Here is a 19,545-nt window from a genome sequence, read left to right as displayed (position 1 = left end):
TGAGTTTAGTGAACTCCGGGAGTTGGTGATGGAGAGGGAGGCCTGGCGTGCTGCGATTCATGGGATCGCAAAGAGTCGGACACGACTGAGGGACTGAACTGAACTGAACTGAACAGTGCTTTTCTCTACAGCCCAGATGGGAGCATTTCCCCAGGCAGCCTTCCTTCCCCGGCTGCTTGTGTCTGAGTATTTCTCCTTATCACACACTAGACAGATGGGGGCAGGTGTCCCCCTCTCTCCTCACTGTGACCACAGGCCACCTCTCTCTCAAGAAACATTAGAGTTCATTTAAAAACGGAAATTTAAACTTCTCTGCCTCTTCTCACTATTTACAATAAGAAGAAGCCATTTTGTTTTTAACTGGCAGTAATCATGGCTCAGTTTGTACCAATGATATTGAAATATAAGCTTATGGCTAGAGGATATGGTACAACCTAATTAGTTTCACAGAGATTTTGATTTAGAATGCCTCATATACGAAAACCAAAAATTCAGAAAATGTATGCAAAAGATGCTTTACTTGTTTCAGATCATTTGATATTCATAAAGATTTCTAGTACAAATCAATTTTTACAATCCAGATAAACTAATTTATGTTTAAAGGTATGAATCTATTTTAATTTTTATAGTTAAACAATAACTTCTAATACTATAAGGATCAAGCATCTGCTCACCCTTCTTAATCTTTAAAAAGATATGTTGTTAACTATATGATTCTACTTCTGGGTACAATAGATGATCTGTGTCAGATTGACTCGATTCAAGAACAGCTAGAAAAGCTGGATAAAATACCAAAGCTGAAAACAAAGAAACTATGAAGGCATGAGGAAACGATCAAGGCAGCTAGGACTTCAGGGACTAAGGTCCTGGAAAGAATGACTGTGCATGGAGGTGATCCCAATGTGCATGGAGATGTTTAGCTTTTCTCCTTAGAATAAGGTAAAGAGGTGCAGGGTAAAGAGGCTGAGAAGCCAAGCAAAAAACAGTGGTGGCGAAGAGGCGAAAGTGCTGAGCAGAGTTTTGCGTAGTCTCTCTCAGGCTGGAGAGACAAAAACTGGAGTGCAGGAATGACGCGGCAGCAAGGCCTTGAGGAGCCCAGACCCTGGAGAGGATGTGAGCAATGAGAAGTAAATTCTATGCTGGTTACTCCTTTGCCTTCGAGGTTTCTTCTGATTCCCAAGCAGCATGTGGGTGACGTAAATCAGAGAAAGACAAGTATCATATCACTCACATGTTGAATCTATTAATAAAAAATGATAAAGGGACTTTGCCGATGGTACAGTGGTTGAGACCTGTACTTCCACTGTGGGGTGGGGAGGGGAGAGGGGGACATGGGTTCAATCCCTGGTCCAGGAACTAGGATTCTGCATTCCACGTGGCACAGCCAAAAAATAAATTTAAAATATTAAAAACTTTTAAATGATAAAAACGAAATTATTTACAAAACGGAAATAGACTCTGAGACGAAGAAAACTAGCTTATGGTTACTCGATGGGAAAAGCGGGGAGAGGAATGCTAATAAACAAGGACCAATATATAGCACAGAGAGCTGTATTCAATCCTGTAATAACAATGTATAATGGAAAAATATCTGAAAATGATTTATATATATATAGGTGAATCACTTTGCTGTATACCTGAAACAATGTAAATCGATTATACTTGAATTTAAAGAAAAGAAATTTTGAACCAGAGAGTTTAGCAAAGAAGCTAAACAGGGCACATCTCAAAATGGCAATGGCCCAGAAACCTGGAGTAGAGCGTTAAGGGACAGTTTCTAAGTAAACCTCCACGCAAGCTATTTCATTATGAAATCTAACAGGGCAAAGAAAGCCCCCCTGGAAAGCCATCAAAAGGTCATTCTAAAGAATCTCCTTAAAAAAAAACTAGGAATAAAACCACCATATGACCCAGAAATCCCACTACTGGGCATTACCCTGAGGAAATCAAAATTTAAAAAGACACATGTACCCCAATATTCACTGCAGCACTATTTACAATAGCTAAGACTTAGGAGCAGTCTAGATGTCCATTGACAGATGAGTGGATAAAGAAGCTGTGGTACATATATACAATGGAATATTACTCAGCCATGAAAAAGAATGTGTTTGAGTCATGTCTAATGAGGTGGATAACCTAGGCCTATAGTACAGTGTGAAGTAAGTCAGAAAGAGAAAAACAAATGTTTTATACTAACACATATATATGGAATCTGGAAAGACAGTACTGATGGAACTATTTGCAGGACAGCGATGCAGTCCATGGGGTCGCTAAGAGTGGGACGCGACTGAGCAACTTCACTTTCACTTTTCACTTTCATGCATTGGAGAAGGAAATGGCAACCCACTCCAGTGTTCTTGCCTGGAGAATCCCAGGGACGGGGGAGCCTGGTGGGCTGCCATCTATGTGGTCACACAGAGTTGGACACGACTGAAGGTACTTAGCACCAATGTAGACACAGACATGGAGAACAGACTTATGGCCATGGGTGGGGTGATGAAGGAGAGGGTGGGACATACAGAGAGAGTAACATGGAAACATATACACTGTCACATGTGAAACAGATAGCCAGTAAGCATTTTCTGTGTGATCCAGGAAACTCAAACTGGGTCTCTGTAACAACCTAGAGGGGTGGGATGGGGTGGGACATGGAAAGCAGGTTCAAGAAGGAGGGGACATATGTATCTCTATAGCTGATCCATATTGATGTTTGGCAGAAGTCAACACAATATTGTAAAGCAATTATCTTTCAATTAAAAGTAAATTTAAAAACAAAACCAAAGGTCATTCTAGAGATCCCTGGAAAACGGTGCAAACGAAGCTTTATTCTCTTGTCTGTGAGATTCTGGCATCTTAAAATCGGTCACACGTGTCTCCAAATAATCACCGTAACCACACAAATAAAATATAAAAGAGAACACTTTTACGGAATTTTAAGCACACAAATGCGCGTGCACGTGACAAAGTCTGCGTATACCCTGAACTCTCCCTTCAGACACGGCAGCTTCAGAGGCGCGAGATGACGCATTTCCCTGGGGAGTTCCCATTCCCTGCCCCCTTAGCCTTTCACACTCCACACTGACACAGCAAGGGGAGAATACGTAGAGGCAGTGCTTTATTTCACCCTGTTGTATCACGCTGTGGATGAAATAAAATCCACTGCTTCCCTAGTGTCAGGGTTTCCCGTCCCAGACACTCGGGATTAGGGGCTCGCTGCACAGGCCGACAGTGGTTCTTTCTCAGGCAGCACACGGCTGAGCGGCCTCCTGGCCTGTCTGTGATTTCCTCGTCGTTGGAAATAGGCAAACCATGTTTGAAGCAACAGATTCAGACATTATAAAGAAAGTTTCCAACGTGGATGAAACTAGAGATCATCTTACTAAGTGAAGTAAGTCAGACAGAAAAAGATAAATATCATATGCTATCACTTAGACGTGGAATCTAGAATACGACACAAACGAACATAGCTACAAAACAGAAGCAGACTCACAGACACAGAGAACAGACTTGCGGCTGCCAAGGGGGAGATGGAGGCAGAGGACAGGAGTGGGAGCTTGGGGCTAGCAGATGCAAACTGGTATATGTAGAATGGACTGGGCTTCCCTGGTGTCTCAGACAATAACGGATCCGCCTGCAACGCAGGAGACCTGGGTTCCATCTCTGGGTGAGGAAACGGCAATCCGTTCCAGTATTCTTGCCTGGAAAATTCCATAGACATAGGAATCTGGCGGGCTACCACCCATGGGATCCAAAGAGTCAGACACGACTGAGCAACTAACAAACCACAAGGTCCTACTTTATAACACAAGAAATTATATTCAATATCCAGTGATAAACCATAATGGAAAAGAATATGAAAAAGAATGTATGTATGTGTGTATATCTATATGTATATAAACATATATATGTATACGTATAACTGAGTTACTTTGCTGTATAGCAGTAATTGATACAACATTATAATTCAATTTGATTTCAACAACAAATACTTTTTTTTTTTTAAAGAATGCTTTCAACATAACCTCAGTTGGTTTTTGTTCCTGTCCCCAGTGTCTGTGTCACATGAGGCTGCAATCCCTAACCTTTGGCCAAGTTGTCTCTGCCAGGCAGGACACACCAGTCTGAAGTTTCCCCTTGTCCAGGAGATTAGGAAGAGGAGGGATGAGGGAAGGAGAGGATCCTGTAACTGGGCTGTGACCTCTGACCAGGCCACCATGTCCCCATCAGAGCACTGACCCAGCACTTCCACCCCATGTACCAGGAACATCGAGGCTTTTTCCCAGCCGGAATGTCCCCATTTCACCCTCATGCCACTCTTGGCTGATCTCAGTATAGAGATCTGGGATCCAGCTCTGCTTCTCCTCGGTAATAACTGCATCCCAGGGTGGGTGACAGAGTCATGGACTCAGGAACTCAGAGTGTGAAGCCACCTTTCACATCCTTCACTAAAACCTTTAGTTCAATGCTTTGGCTCCTGACGACCTGCACAGCGGGCATCAAACTGCATTCATAAAAAATGTAATTGTTCTGATCACTTCTTATGCCCTTTCGAGGTGCCACGTTGCAGTTACTAAGATCATTTCTTGTGGCATTATTTACTTGTGACCTCTCAATATCACTATAATTATGATTACGGTCCCCATTTTATAGACAGGAAAACAGAAGTATGAAGAGATTAAATACGATGCATATGGGACTTCCCTGGTGGTCCAGTGGTTGAGAATACACCTGCCAATGCAGGGGTCACAGGTTTGATCTCTGGTCTGGGAAGATCCCACGTGCCATGGAGCAGCTAAACCTGTGCACCACAAGCAATGAAGCCCGCATGCCTAGAGCCTGCGCTCTGCAAAGAGAGAAGCCTCCGTGATGAGAAGCCTGAGCACCCCAACTTGAGAAAGCCTGTGCGCAGTAATGAAGACCCAGTGCAGCCAAAAAATAAAAAGTAAATTAAGAAAAAAGATGCCTGAGGTCACACGGATTGCAAATGGTAGATTCAAATCCAGGTCCTTCTGAGAATAAATGTGATGCTCTGAATTAATCTTATACCAAATTACCTGAAATTTAATACGTGTAGTGACAGAGAACTTATTACCCAAAATAATATCACAGTCCATCTCTGATCGCCCCAAGTAGAACATTTTTTACATTTAACCCCAAATCTGACCACCTGTACTTTCCACTCCTCAGCATTAATTCTTTTCCTTAATCACATACAGAACAACTCTACCTGTCCACTGCCTTCAAGTATCTGAGGACAAGAAGGTCCTGCTCTCTGAGTCACCTCCGTGTTCTCTGCTCCCTCCGACTCTGAAACTCCATGGACTGTAGCTTGGCTTCTCTGTCCATAGGATTTCCCAGGCAAGAATGCTGGAATGGGTAGCCATTTCCTTCTCCCGGGGCGTCTTCCAGACCCAAGAATTGAACCCAGGTCTCCTGAATTGCAAGCAGATTCTTTATCATCTAAGCCACCAGGGAAATCCCTGCTCCCTTTACTAGGCCTCAAACCCTATAAATCTAATTTTTCTAAATCTCATATATTACCTTCCCAAGTCTTCCACCAGGTTCAACTGAAAATGACATGAAATCAAGCAATTTTTAAAGCAAAACTGTTGTTTATTTCTGTCTTTGTAAAACCTTCAATAATGTATATAAACTGAGTAAAAGAATGTTTGTTTCATGTGATTTGGGGGTAATATTTGATGTGACTTATAGAAAAAATATGATATATCTAGCCATTACACACCTTCAAAACTTAGCAAACTATCGTGTCACAAATACATTTGGGATTAAAATATACACACTACTATATATAATATAGATAACCAACAAGGACCTACTGTACAGCACAGGGAACTATATTCAATATCTTATAATAACCTATAATGTAAAAGAAACTAAAAAGAATATATATTCTATATATACATTTAGAATATATATACTGCACACCTGAAACTAACACAGCATTACATCAACTATATTTCAATAAAAATTTTTAAACAATAAATAAATACATTGGGAAAGCATTTTGGGCATCATTTAGAGATTGAGAGTCTGGGGGTCAGACAGATTCCAAGTGTACCATGAAGTGGTTATGTGACCTAGATGTTACTTAACTCCTCTGAACCTCCGCGTTTCCGCCTCCCGTGAAGTGGGTAATGGTAGTACATCAATCCATACCTCAGGGGGCAGCAATGGGTAGCGTGAGATGTGCTCAGTCGTGTCCAACTCTTTGTTGACTGTAGCCCACAAGGCTCCTCTGTCCATGGGATTTTTCCCAGGCAAGAATACTGGAGTGGGTTGCCATTGCCTCCTCCAGGGGATCCTCTCCACTCAGGGATTGAACCTGTGTCTCTTGCGTCTCCTGCATTGGCAGGCAGATTCTTTACCACTGCTCCCTCTGAGAGAGCCATGAGGACTAGTTGTGTTAAATTTTGTCAAGTGCTTAGAGAAGCTTCTGTTAACTTTTCATTAAGTGCATGAAGTGGATGATCTGTCGTAGGGTTATAAGGATTATGTTCATTCAGTGCTAAGCATAAGGAGTGATCGACTAGTAAGAATAACCTAGTGATTCATACCTATCACAAAAGTGAAGCATTCGAGGCTCAGAGAAGTTAGGTAATCTGTCCACACTCACCCAGTTGAAAGCATCTTAGAATTGAACATGGGCTACTTGTCGTTCTCTTAATCACTAGGCTATACCATGTTAATCGGGATGAAAATGGAATATTTTCTCCTTAATGTGGACCTCGATACACTCCTTCTCTTTGGGCTGGACTGGACCCCATCCTGTCCTCTCCCTACCGTTGCCCTGTTCCTAAGGGCAGGCTCTGTCCCTCTTCACGCATCAGTGCGCAGAGCAGACACCTGTGGACAGAACATGCCCAGCCCTGCAGACACACGCAGACGTGCAGAGCTAGATCTCACCTGAGGCTGGCACTGCCTCTAGTTTGCTGCTATAAATATTTAACTGTCGTAATCTTCCTACATATTGACTTTTTCATATATTGGCTAATGATTTTAAGATAGCTATCCAGAAACAGAATCGTTAGAGGAAAGGATATGGACATTTCTTGGCTCAGGACATGCCACCAAACTGTTTTCTAAAAGAATCATGTAAATTTATACTGCCATCACTAATATAATGCTGACAAGATAATTACCACATTTTAAATGTGCATAATTTACACCACTCACAATTTATATTTATGATAGTAAATTTAAAATGTACATGTAAATGTTAAAATAATTATGCTTTTTGTAGAGACACTGTATTAATTTATTAGGTGAAGTACATTTTTTTATTAGTGATGGTAAATATATCAGTCTATTTTAAAGGTTGTATTTCTTCTTTTATAAATTGTCTCTTCTGTCATTTGCACATTTATCTCTATAGTTATTACCTATAACTACAATATGATATTTCCTACTGGTGGTTAATGAGAGAATTATGGGAAAGTGCAGAACATTTTTCAAATGTACAGCATTGTTATGCTTATTTAATATCAGTACAAAAAGACATTTTGTTCAGAGGTTCCTGGTCGACCACAGTTTGTTGTTCTAAATTTTATTTTTTATTAATTTTTGTTGGCATATAGTTGCTTTACAATGTGCTAGTTTCTGCTATACGGCAAAGTGGATTAGCTGTATGTTTATATATAGCCCCTCTTGTTGGATTTCCTTCCCATTCAGGTCCCCACAGAGCACCAAGGAGAGTCCCCTGGGCTACACAGTAGGTTCTCACTGGTTACCTATTTTCTTCACAGTATCGATAGTGTATATATGTCAGTCCCAAGCTCCCAATTCATCCCAGCCCCCTTCCCCCTCAGTGTTGTTCTAAATTTTAAGAGGGAAGTAGGTGTTTAGCACAGTGGGAACTCGCCACCATCCCGTAGCTACGTCACGAAAGCTCTGCTGCCCTTGCTCACACTGCCCTGTTCTTTACCTCTCTACTTCTTTGTGCCAGAGGAGCAGACGGCTGAGCCTCTGGGGACACCGCCCTCTCCCCTACTGTTCTCTCCAACCTGAGGCAAACTTTCCCCTACTTCCCAGAGCCTCCCGAAGGGGTAAAGGAGCCTGGTCCTTGGAATCCAGAACCATTTCCGAATCTGGAACTCCTGTGACCTCTGATGGGTGCCCCACAGGAGGCTTTAACTTTTTTTCTCTTTTTAACCATACCACGTGGCACAGAGGAGCTTAGTTCCCTGACCAGGGACCGAACCCACACCCCCTGCATTGCAACTGCAGAGTCTTAACCACTGGACTGCCAGGGAAGGCCATGGAGGCTGTGACTTCTGCTTCTTCTGGACCCTTAGTATTGGCTTTCTGGCCAGCACACCTCAGATGCTCACTCGTCACTGAATAAACCAAATCTACCTCCTGAAGAAGTCTCTTAACTGACCACACTCACCCAGCCAGACATTAACATTCCAGAGCTCGAGCTGTCCCTCTCATAGTCTCAGAGCAATCGCAGTTCTCCGGTCACAAATCTCCTCTCCCTATCTGTCCTTAGCTGGTTGGGACCACAACCTTTCCTCATTTCTAACAGACCCTATCTCACATTCCCTTCTTTTCTAATAGCTTTCATTTCACCCTCTCCTCTAGCCTGTCATACCCTGCCTTTTAAAAACATGAGCCTAAAGGAAACAACATGACTTTCCGTTTACCCTGCTTCTCCTTCAGAAATGTACTGTGACTTCCCTTTATAATTATAATTCCAAAATTCCACACCATGCACTGCATCCAACTCATCATGAAGGTAGTGTTGGAGGAAAGTGTAAAGAGAGTGGATGCCAGTCCTAACTTCTCAAAAAAGAAAAGGTGGTTCCAGCTTAAAACCACAACCACTGCGTTATGTCTTACAATTTCATGGGTCAGGAATTTGGGCAGAACTCAACTGATATGGTATGGTATGGTATGGTCCCATCACTTCATGGCAGACAGATGGGGAAAAAGTGGAAACAGTGACAGATTTTATTTTCTTGGGCTAAAAAATCACTGTGGACAGTGATTGTAACCATGAAATTAAAAGACACTTGCTCCTTGGAAGGAAAAGTGAAAGTGAAATTCGCTCAGTCGAGTCCGACTCTTTGCGACCCCATGGACTATATAGTCCGTGGAATTCTCCAGGCCAGAATACTGGAGTGGGTAGCCATTCCCTTCTCCAGGGGATCTTCCCAACCCAGGGATCGAAGCCAGGTCTCCTGCATTGCAGGTGGATTCTTTACCAGCTGAGCCACAAGGGAAGGAAAGCTATGACAAACCTAGACAGTGTATCATAAAGCAGAAACATCACTTTGCCAACAAAGGTCCATACAGTTAAAGCTATGGTTTTTCCAGTAGTCATATATGGATGTGAGAGCTGGACCATAAAGAAGACTGAGCTCTGAAGAATTCATGCTTTCGAATTGTGGTGCTGAAGAAGACTTTTGAGAGTCCCTTGGACTGCAAGGAGATCAAACTAGTCAATCCTAAAGGAAATAAACCATGAATATTCATTGGGAGGACTGATGCTGAAGTTGAAGTGCCAATACTTTGGCTACCTGGTGCAAAGAGCCTTTGATGCTGCAAAAGACTGAAGGCAAAAGGAGAAGGGGGACGCAGAGGATGAGATGGTTAGATAACATTACCAACTCAATGGACATGAATTTGCGCACTGGGAGATAGTGGAGGACAGGGAAGCCAGGTGTGCTGCTGTCCATGAGGGCGCAGAGAGTCAGACTCGACTGAGTGACTGAACAACAGCTGGATGACCCTTCTGTCCTACTCCAGCGATGGAGATCACGTGGTGTTTTCAGCTGGCAAGCGGGTTTATCTGAAGAGTCCAAGGCAGCTGCACTCTCATGTCTCCTGCCTTGATAGGCAAGGCTGGAATTGCCTACCTAGGGCGGGCCTCTCCAGCATGACAGCCTCGGGGAGGTTGGATTTCTTACATAATAACCCAGGGTTCCTAATGTTTCCTTAGGAAAGGACGTTATAGTCCAGCATCAGAAACCAGCAGTGCTGTCTTATTCTGTTAGTAAGGCATGTACCAGCCTTCCTAGATGCAAGGGGAAGAGATATGCACCTTTGTCTTTTGATGAGAGCAATTTGCGATTATGCTTTAAAACCACGTCAGATGGAACCACTGTGAAAGACAATGCATAGGGTCGGTGGGTTGGGTTGTGGGTTGGGGATTATCCAGTTGACAGCGGTTCACCTTTTATGCATTATAACAAACATTCCCAATCTGCTTAGCCATCATCCTCACAACCTAATAACTCTACCACAGCTGCACTCCCTAAGGTGATCAATTATATTAGAGCCAAATCCAATACTTTCCTTTGTTTTTATTCTCTTGACATTTTTTCTGAACATTACAGTATGACTACTTGACAGACCCAACCCTTCATTAATTATATTCTCAAATGCCATAGTTCTATGGCTGAGGACACTGTTTCTTTCCTAATTTGACCTTTGATAAGGTCATTTTTCCTAGACTATAACTTTGGGGATCCCTATAGCTTGACCCTTGACCCCTTTTCCTAGTCCCATTATACTCATTCCCATGTAAAGTGTGGACCTTCTTTTCTTGCATTCATATTGCTGACTCTCAAATATCCACACTTTACATGGGGGTGAGTATAATGGGACTAGGAAAGGGGTCAAGGGTCAAGGGTCAAGGGTCATAAATGACTTGCAAAGGTAAGAGCTGCATCTGGAGCCTGGTGACCTGCCCTTGTCTTTGTCCTTTTCACCACACGGCCCCTGCACCCAGAATGAAATTAAAAGGAGCACTTTATTGCTCTAGCAATTTACTCTGGGTGTGCTTTCTAGAATGTTCATCATTTCATTTGACACCCTCCTACAAAAAGTGTTCAAATGAAAACCTTTGAAAGTTCAGAATGTTCTCGGATTCGGCTTGGTAGTTTTTGGAATCGCATTTGGCTGCATGTGGCTGGGAGGGTGAGAGGATAAGAAATCAGAAAGAGAGCAAAGGGAAGCCAAGCAGAGAAGGTGTCTGCAAGGCTCCTGGGGAGTCAGAGGAATAAGAGGAGTCCACTCTTGCCTTGGAGCTCTCGGCTGGGCAGGGACTTCTGCCAGGATCACTGAGCTCGCTCTTGTTTCAGAGACTCCCCCTCCCCGCCCTCCAAGGGTGCGCAGCTGAAGACTCTAGAAGCCTGAAGAGATGCCCAGCTTGCCAGCAGCTCGCGCTGCTGTGCGCCCTTCCCTGCGCATCGAGGGTAGAGCGTAGACGGCGGCTCCCCAGGTGCCGAACCAGGATGGGGAGGTGGGAGGGACCTGCGCCCCAGGACACGCCCTGCCATTCCCCAGAGACCTGGATCGGCTCAGCCCCGATCGCGATCTCCGGCGATATAAGTCATCCGCGGAGGCAGAGGGCACGGCGTGGCCAGCCCGGACTCGAGGGAGGGCAGGCAGGCGCCGCTGCATCGACCCCGCCACCTGCCACCTGGGCCGCTGCAGCCCCCTTTCTGCCGCCCCCACTGGGCAGAAGTCGGAGAGGACGGGTCTGCTGCCCGGCCGCGCAGGAGTGAGAAGCCAGGCAGAACATCCACCTTTGGGACTGAAGCCCTGATCCCCTTGCGCCGGAGTCCGCGTTGAGTCAGGATGGTGGGACACACAGCGTCAGACGTGCCCCCTACCATGGCGGTCAAGATCTTCTCGGCTGGGGTGGCGGCCTGCGTGGCTGACATAATCACCTTCCCGCTGGACACCGCGAAAGTCCGGCTACAGGTAGGGAGCGCTGTGGGCAAGGGGAGGTGCCTCGGACAGAAAAGGGACCTCTACTGTGTGCGCCCCTTTGACTCTGGCTTCGGTTTTACCATCCTTTCTCACCTTAGGTAGAGCAGGTGGCCACGTTAAAAAAAGTTTGCCTGTCACTGGATGGATGCCTTAGGGTGGGAAACTGGAACATTGGAGGAATTAACTAAAGAAGTGCGAGGGTCAAGGAGGACGGGTTGACTGTGACTGTTGCCAACCTCTCCTGTACTTGATCAGACAGGCACATCTTCCTATCCTACTGCCTAAGGGTTCTGGAGAGTTACTGGGGGTGGGACAGTGAGGTGCGAGATGGGGAGGACCTTCAAAGTATGCCTAGTAGCCAAATTCTCTCCCTTCCCCCTTTCGATAGATAGATAACTAGATATCTAGCTCTAGATGTGTGCTAAGTCGCTTCAGTCCTATGCAACTCTTTGCGATGCTATGGACTGCAGCCCCCCAGGCTCCTCTGTCCATGGGATTCTCCAGGCAAAAATACTGGAGTGGGTTGCCATTTCCTTTTCTAGGGGATCTTCCTGACCCAGGGATTTAGATAGATAGATAAGGGGAGATGTTGCTGAGAAGGCGAAAAGGACTGAAAATAGGAACACAATGGAAAAAATATCTTGGCTCAAGTTTTCTCCATTGAGGACAGCTTGATGCCAACCTTTGTTTTTTCCTCACTAGGTAGGACTCCCTTTCTCAATTTTCACTTCCAGATCCAGGGCGAATGCCTGACCTCCAGTGCCATTAGGTATAAAGGTGTCCTGGGAACAATCATCACTCTGGCAAAAACAGAAGGGCCAGTGAAACTCTACAGTGGGCTGCCTGCTGGTCTCCAGAGACAAATAAGCTTCGCCTCTCTTAGGATCGGCCTCTATGATACTGTCCAGGAGTTCTTCACCACAGGGAAAGAAGGTAAGCAGGCAGTGTTCCTGGGAGGGGGAGAAGTCAGAGAGACATGTCCTAGGCTCAGCTGTGACCCAGGAAACAGTTACCCACAGGGTAGTGGTCTTCATAACAAACTGGCAAGCCAACATCAATATTTGAACACACAGAGCATGGAGGGAAGACATGCTGGTGAGTGGGAAGAAGTGACACCAGAAAGGCAGAAATGCATCAGATCACAGGAGAGCTTCCAGGCCATGCTAAGGAGTTCAGGTTTTATCCTTAAAATGATGGGAAGTCATTGAAAAATAATAAACAAAGGAATAACATAAATAATTTATATTTTCAGAAGGTCACTTTGGCAGCACTGTAAAAGCTATACAGAAAAAGGGGAAGAAAAGGGTAATTTAGAAGGAAGAAATCATCAGGATAAGCTAAAGCAATGGCAGTAAAGATTTTGGAAATGTAATTGACTAAACTTGGTGGAGAGTTGGAAGTGAGGTGTAAAGAAAAGGTAGGAATGTTAAGATGACTTACAAGTTTCCAGTTAAATATCCCATTCATTCTATCCCATTCATAGAATGTGTCGAGGATAGGTCATGTCTGGTCTGCACAAGAACTTAGGAGAAACAGCTGGGATAGATTTCCCAGTCATGGGAGGAATTATCATTAGGGCCAAACAGCAGAGATATCTAGTGAGGAAAGGAGGGAACGATGTACCTAACAGCAGAAACTCATGGGTTTCCTTGGCAAAAGCATGTTGAGCCGAGTAGTAGAAGTGGCAGCTATATTGCAGAGGACTGAGGAGAAGATGGGCCGTGAGAAGGGAAGACAAAGAATATGGCCCTGCTCCCAAGGAGCTTGGGAAATGAAAAGGGGATTGGAACACAGGATGAGTGCAACCAAATAAGACTGTAAATAGGGGCCAAAAGTGAAGGGAATTATTTAAGTATCATCTTGCCACTTAAAAGAGGGGTATTATTCAGTGCTCAGCTCCTGGCCAAGTGTATTGAGAAAGGAAAGCAACCGCACAGTCATGAAAAGACTTGCTGAATTTCCCATACGCAGGACACTATGCTAAGTGCTATGTTGTTATTAACTCACACAGTGACTCTGTGAGGCAGATATTATTACCTCCATTTTATACAGCTCAGGAAATAGAATTAGAGACTGAGAAAGTCCTTGATGAGTAAATGTGATTGATCTATACTTTAATTATGGGAATAGGTATGAGGCTTCATGGGGTCACAAAAGAGTAGGACATATCTTAGCGACTAAATAACAACAATGAGGCTCCAAGACTATTTGTCATTTTATTAAATGATATCCATCTTGAGTAACCCATGTTAATTTTTCAAAATTTGCAATTAAAAATCACGTGATCACTTCTTTCTTCTTATTTTTGTCCCTTTAGGAGCCTGTTGAAGCCTGAGACCACTTGACGTCCCAAACTCGGGCAATTTGTCCTTTAGGACTTTTCCTAAGATCCCTAAGTCCAATAATTAACAGTCTCATTGATGGTTAGAAGACTAAGCTTCACTGGTGACTGGTGCCTCCCCCCAATTGGGAAATACTGAAAAATAGAGCAAATATAAAGAAAGAACTAAGCCAAATATAGGAAAGAACTAAGCCATTGTTTAAACAAGCATTGGGTTTTTCTTTCTCCTTGAAAGTCTTTATTAAAAAAAAAAAATTCAGTCAACTTTGAAGTCTTCTAGCCCTCCTATGACTTATATTCTTAGTACAGTCCATGGGGTGACAAGGAGTTGGACGCAACTCAGCGACTAAGCACAGCACAGCACAGTACATGATTAACACGTGCACAAGCATTAGGGAAGTACTAAAGATAGAATGACACAGTAGTATTAACCACTAAAAATTAAAAAGACATATCCATGCATTCTAGGTCTTGACTTTTTTCTCTTTTGCTTGACACATCATTTTTTTCTCTCTGGATAACAACAGCTAGTTTAGGAAGCAAGATCTCAGCGGGCCTAACGACTGGAGGCGTGGCCGTGTTCATTGGGCAACCCACAGAGGTGGTCAAGGTCAGACTGCAAGCTCAGAGCCATCTCCACGGTCCCAAACCTCGATACACTGGGACTTACAATGCTTACAGAATTATAGCAACAACAGAAGGCTTGACGGGGCTTTGGAAAGGTGACTCTCTTCAACATGGATTCTATAATCGTTAAAACACACATATCCAATTAGCATCTTATCGTATGATGGAGCTATTCAACACTTTCTTTCCCTCCAGGGACTACTCCCAATCTGACAAGGAATGTCATCATCAACTGTACAGAGCTAGTAACATATGACCTAATGAAGGAGGCCCTTGTGAAAAACAAACTATTAGCAGGTAACTTTCTTTCTCACATGGCAGGTCTGCACATTTATAATTTCATCTTTTATTATGCTGAATCCCTTAATTGTAATAATTTTATCTTTTAAAAAAGTAATACTCTTGAATAATAGATATAAAGAAGTTCTGTTGCAAGTTTTTTTCTTTTGCAACAAAACTAAGATGTACCTGTATTTTTATATCAGCATCATTCTCATTTAATACTAATATATCAGATTTTTGTTAGCATCTCTCTTATTCTTTATAAAGCAGAATTCAGGAAATGAGTCATCCTGCACTATATCCAGATGAGCTAGTTAAATAAGGAGCTTCTTGGTGGTTTCATCCCAAAAGTAGAACCATTGGATAGGTTCCTAAAAATTTTATTCTAATAGGTTCTGGAAACATTGAAATTCTCCTTGGACAATGACTTTAATTTTTTTAAAAAAAGTATAGATGCCTATGTGTTGAGTATTACGTCATGCCCTAAGGACAGAGGTAAGTAACTGGTTATTTTCTTAAAGCACTTATAATCCACTATGCCATGTACCATTTGTCAACTTTTTCTAAAATTATAACATTCCTTACTGTATGTACAAGCTTCCCTCGTAGATCAGTTGGTAAAGAATCTGCCTGCGGTGCAGGAGACCCCCAGGTTCGATCCCTGGGTCGGGAAGATCCCCTGGAGAAGGAAATGGCAACCCACTCCAGTATCCTTGCCTGGAAAATCCCCGGAAAGAGGAGCCTGGTGGGCTGTAGTCCATGGGGTCGCAAAGAGTCGGGCACGACTGAGTGACTAACACTCACTTACTGTATGTTATTTATTTATAAGACAACTACGTTGACCTGTTGTCAACAGGCTTTTGAAGATCTGATAGATAACTAAAAACTAGAAGCCCCTCCCAAGAATTCAGTGTTGACCTGCCTCATCGATCCGTTTCAGACGATGTGCCCTGCCACTTCGTGTCCGCTGTTGTTGCTGGATTCTGCACAACGGTTCTGTCCTCTCCCGTGGATGTGGTGAAAACCCGATTTGTTAATTCTTCACCAGGACAGTACACAAGTGTGCCCAACTGCGCAATGATGATGCTCACTAGGGAAGGACCGTCAGCTTTTTTCAAAGGGTAGGATGTGTTCTTCGGTATCTACAATGTTGTATTCAGGGATTCTGTGTGCTACGGTGTGGGGCGGGGGGCATCTCATCTGAACAATTGACAGCTGAGCAGCCTTAGAATGTGCAGTGTACTTAATGTCTACTTTTCTTTGCCATAAATCTCTCCAATACACCAATTCCACTGTGTCAGGAAATTTAAAGTTGTGATAGTAAAATCTTCTCAAGCTTGATCAGTGGCTCATTCGAAACCGGCAGCTTGTCCCTTGGTCTCAATCTATTGGCTGAGGGGAGAGGGGAGTGGGGAGTTCTATTTTAATGGGTACAGAGATTCAGCTTGGGATGGAGATGGGGAGTGGTAATGATTGCTCACAATGAGAACATATTTAATGCTACTGAATTATACTATTGAATATATATATATAAGAGAGAGACATATATATATATATATATACACACACACACATATGTATGTGTATAAATGGCTGGCTAAAATTATAAATTGATGTTATGTATATTTTACCATAAAACACACACACACACATTCAGGAGTCAGAAGACATATGTTAAGAGATCCCCCAAAATATTGGGGGCGATCTTTATAGGCAAGATCTCTAACATACCTATCCAAGGCAAATTTAACAGATTTTACATCATTTTCTCTGGGAATATTTCATTGCTGTAGACAGGATTTTCAAAATAAATCATCTGGTGTGTACAGCGTGGCAGAATTCTTCAAAATAGCAAGAGCAACAGAAACAACAAAACGCAATTTAGTCTCTGACCACCCCCTTAGGGCCAGAATTACCAAGACCTAGACAGCACTGATTTCTTGACTCTGGAAAATGGTCTAATTACTCATCACTTGGCTTTCTCCACTTACTTCCTCTTTTAAACGATTAAAGTTTCCTACACTCCATTCAGAAAGCAAAGGGAAACAAGATTTCCTGTCCCCTCAAAAAGGAGAAGATGATGGAGAAACAGGAGACCAGGTTTGGTTTAGTTTGGTGGGACCGTTGGATAGCTGTGATCCTCTGGATTTCATTGTTCAGAAGCAGGGTAGGGCACCTGGATGAAACTTGAGGCCGAGGAAGGAAACATGGAGAGTAGGCACTCTCAAGCGCCTGCGCTGGTGATGCGTAGCACAGGAGAAGCATGCACTGCCTAGACTATGATTTGCTGTTGTTCAGTCGCTCAGTTGTGTCCAACTCTTTGGAACCCATGGACTACAGCATGCCAGGCTTCCCTGTCCTTCACCATCTCCCGGAGTTTGCTCCAACTCATGTCCATTGAGTCGATGAAGGCACACACTGTAATAGCTATCAGAATTTTAAGCAAACTAATAGAATGGTGACATCACTTTTCTAGATTTGTACCTTCCTTCTTGCGACTGGGATCCTGGAACATCATCATGTTTGTGTGCTTCGAACAGCTGAAGCGAGAATTGATGAAGTCGAGGCACACCATGGACTGCGCAACCTAGTCCTCCTCGGGAAGAAGACGGAACAGACCAGTGGGGATCTTTGCTAACCAGATAATTTTAAAAAGCAAGCGAAACTATTCACTTTATTTCACCCAGATAAGGAAATTCTGATAGAGAGTTCTGGACTATTTTTTTTCCAAGGGAAAACTACTATTTCCTATGACTTTTATTCTCAGTATTTTAAGGAAGGGAAAGCAAAACATTCAGTGTATACCCTGGCAAATGTAATATCCAGATAAGCTACTGTACCTAATTGACTATTTAATGGGGGGAGGGATTTTATGATTGAATATGAAGACCTTTAACATGTTTTAATTATTAATTCAATTATTAATTGATGGAAAAGGAAAACTGAGTGAAATACACTTTATCAATACTTAAAAACTGTTTCCTTTTTATTAACCCCGTTATCAGTTAATATATTCAATAAAATATTGCTAATATCTCTTAAAGTTTGCCTTTTTTGGATCTGTATCTAATGTAAGAGTTGAGGTTCACTGGGTTACAAAACTTCCCAAATAACAAGGAAAGGTCTTTAGAATCAATGGGCGAAAACTTACTTTTAATGTTATTAGTACAGGCTTTTGATTTTTAGAGTCCACATTTTATGGCATCTATAACAACTTCTAAGACACTGTGTTCATTGGGGCACTGCTGTTATTAGAATCATAGTATCTATCCTAGAATCACAGAATTTTAGAGCTAGAAGGTACCTTTGGTTAGATAGAGGAACAGATTGAGATGAAAATTAATCTACATTGCATCTCTCCAGCAAAGCCAACTTCGTCATTTGCATCTGTAGTAACCTTTTCATCTACCAGCTGAGTGCAGAAGGAATAGGGAAAGAATAAACAGGAGATTAAAAGAATTGTTCAGACAAAAACAAGGAGTGGCCACTAAATGGCCAGGTAGACCCCAGGCTGCCAGGCGCTGTGAGCTCCACATTACATTTACTATTACCTTTCTCCTCCGTTGACTCTGAGGCTTCCCTCCCATTTCTTTCCCTTAGTTGTTAACTGTAAAGCATCTTGTCACAGATGCCCTCGTATCCTGCACGTATCACTCTGCTCTGACCGTTAGTGATGCTGCCCGGACTGCCCTTTGTCATGTCAGCACCTGTACTGTTTAGGGCCTTCTTCCAGTCACCAGAGACACCTTTGCCCACCTGGGCATGGCACACTAGAAGGACAGGAAAAATAACACAGCCCTGTGAGCAGCCCTGGACCCATAACCGATGGGAGCTGGCGTGTGAATATCTCATGTCCCTCGTGGTCGGGTGGAATGCCTCCGGGGGATCAGAATCCAGTTACACTCAGTGGTATTTTGCTTACCTCTAAAACCGTTTATGGGAAGACTTCAAGTCCCGCTCTCCATCCTCCATCCCCTTACTGGTGTCTCCTGGGATCACTTCCCGAAAGAATTCCAAATCCTTGTCTTGAGGCCTGACTCTGGGAGATTCCAAACTAAGACAAACCACCATTTCAGAGTAGCATATTTCTTTCAAGAAGAAGGAAAATATAAAACTTTGTTTGCTGGGAACCTGGTCAGGCAATGGGCAGTAGTGACAGGTTGCCATCCTTGACCAAACTTTAGTCAGGCTCCTCCAAGCTGCCTTTTCCCACCTGGTTCTGTCTTTGGGTGTCCTCGAGAGCCGTTTTAGCAAGAATCCTGCTTTAATTGGCTTAGCCAGAATCTCTCACCTTCAACATGATCACTATTGATATCAAATTCCTCATCCTTGTCCTGGATACCTGATCACTTCTTTCAGATGTTCTGTGTACACATGCCTATCATTCGTAAGCAGTAACTTTTCTTTCCATCCACTTGTTTCATTCCAGTTGGTGGGATCTCTAGTACAATTTTGAATTTATTTTCGGTAACAATTTGAATGATTCACTCCTCATCCCTTCTTAGAGTACATTTCCCTACTTTATTGATACTGGGCTTAGCCATGTGATTTGCCAT

The 19,545-nt window shown here is 43.2% G+C and overlaps 1 protein-coding gene across 1 annotated transcript; it reads left to right on the top strand.

Moving 5' to 3' along the window:
- The first annotated feature begins 10,997 nt into the window (after positions 1 to 10,997).
- UCP1 (uncoupling protein 1) lies at positions 10,998 to 18,023 on the top strand. Its single transcript, XM_027513550.1, has 6 exons — positions 10,998 to 11,730; positions 12,474 to 12,672; positions 14,608 to 14,802; positions 14,903 to 15,004; positions 15,930 to 16,110; positions 17,466 to 18,023. The coding sequence occupies exons 1-6, from the start codon at positions 11,605 to 11,607 to the stop codon at positions 17,578 to 17,580; spliced, it is 918 nt and encodes a 305-aa protein (XP_027369351.1). The 5' UTR covers positions 10,998 to 11,604; the 3' UTR covers positions 17,581 to 18,023.
- The last annotated feature ends 1,522 nt before the right edge of the window (positions 18,024 to 19,545 follow it).

The sequence above is a fragment of the Bos indicus x Bos taurus genome, chromosome 17 (genome assembly GCF_003369695.1).
Source record: "Bos indicus x Bos taurus breed Angus x Brahman F1 hybrid chromosome 17, Bos_hybrid_MaternalHap_v2.0, whole genome shotgun sequence".
In the NCBI taxonomy this organism is placed as follows: domain Eukaryota; kingdom Metazoa; phylum Chordata; class Mammalia; order Artiodactyla; family Bovidae; genus Bos; species Bos indicus x Bos taurus.
Note: the sequence above shows the minus strand (reverse complement) of the source record. Positions and strands in the feature narration are given on the sequence as shown.

What these genes read in the sequence shown, in the direction of transcription:
- UCP1 (XM_027513550.1), top strand. Translation starts at nt 11,605, where the DNA reads ATGGTGGGACACACAGCGTCAGACGTGCCCCCTACCATGGCGGTCAAG. An exon ending in GAAAAACAAACTATTAGCAG is followed by an intron (nt 15,005 to 15,929) that starts GTAACTTTCTTT and finishes GATCCGTTTCAG; the next exon opens with ACGATGTGCCCTGCCACTTC. An exon ending in CCGTCAGCTTTTTTCAAAGG is followed by an intron (nt 16,111 to 17,465) that starts GTAGGATGTGTT and finishes TCACTTTTCTAG; the next exon opens with ATTTGTACCTTCCTTCTTGC.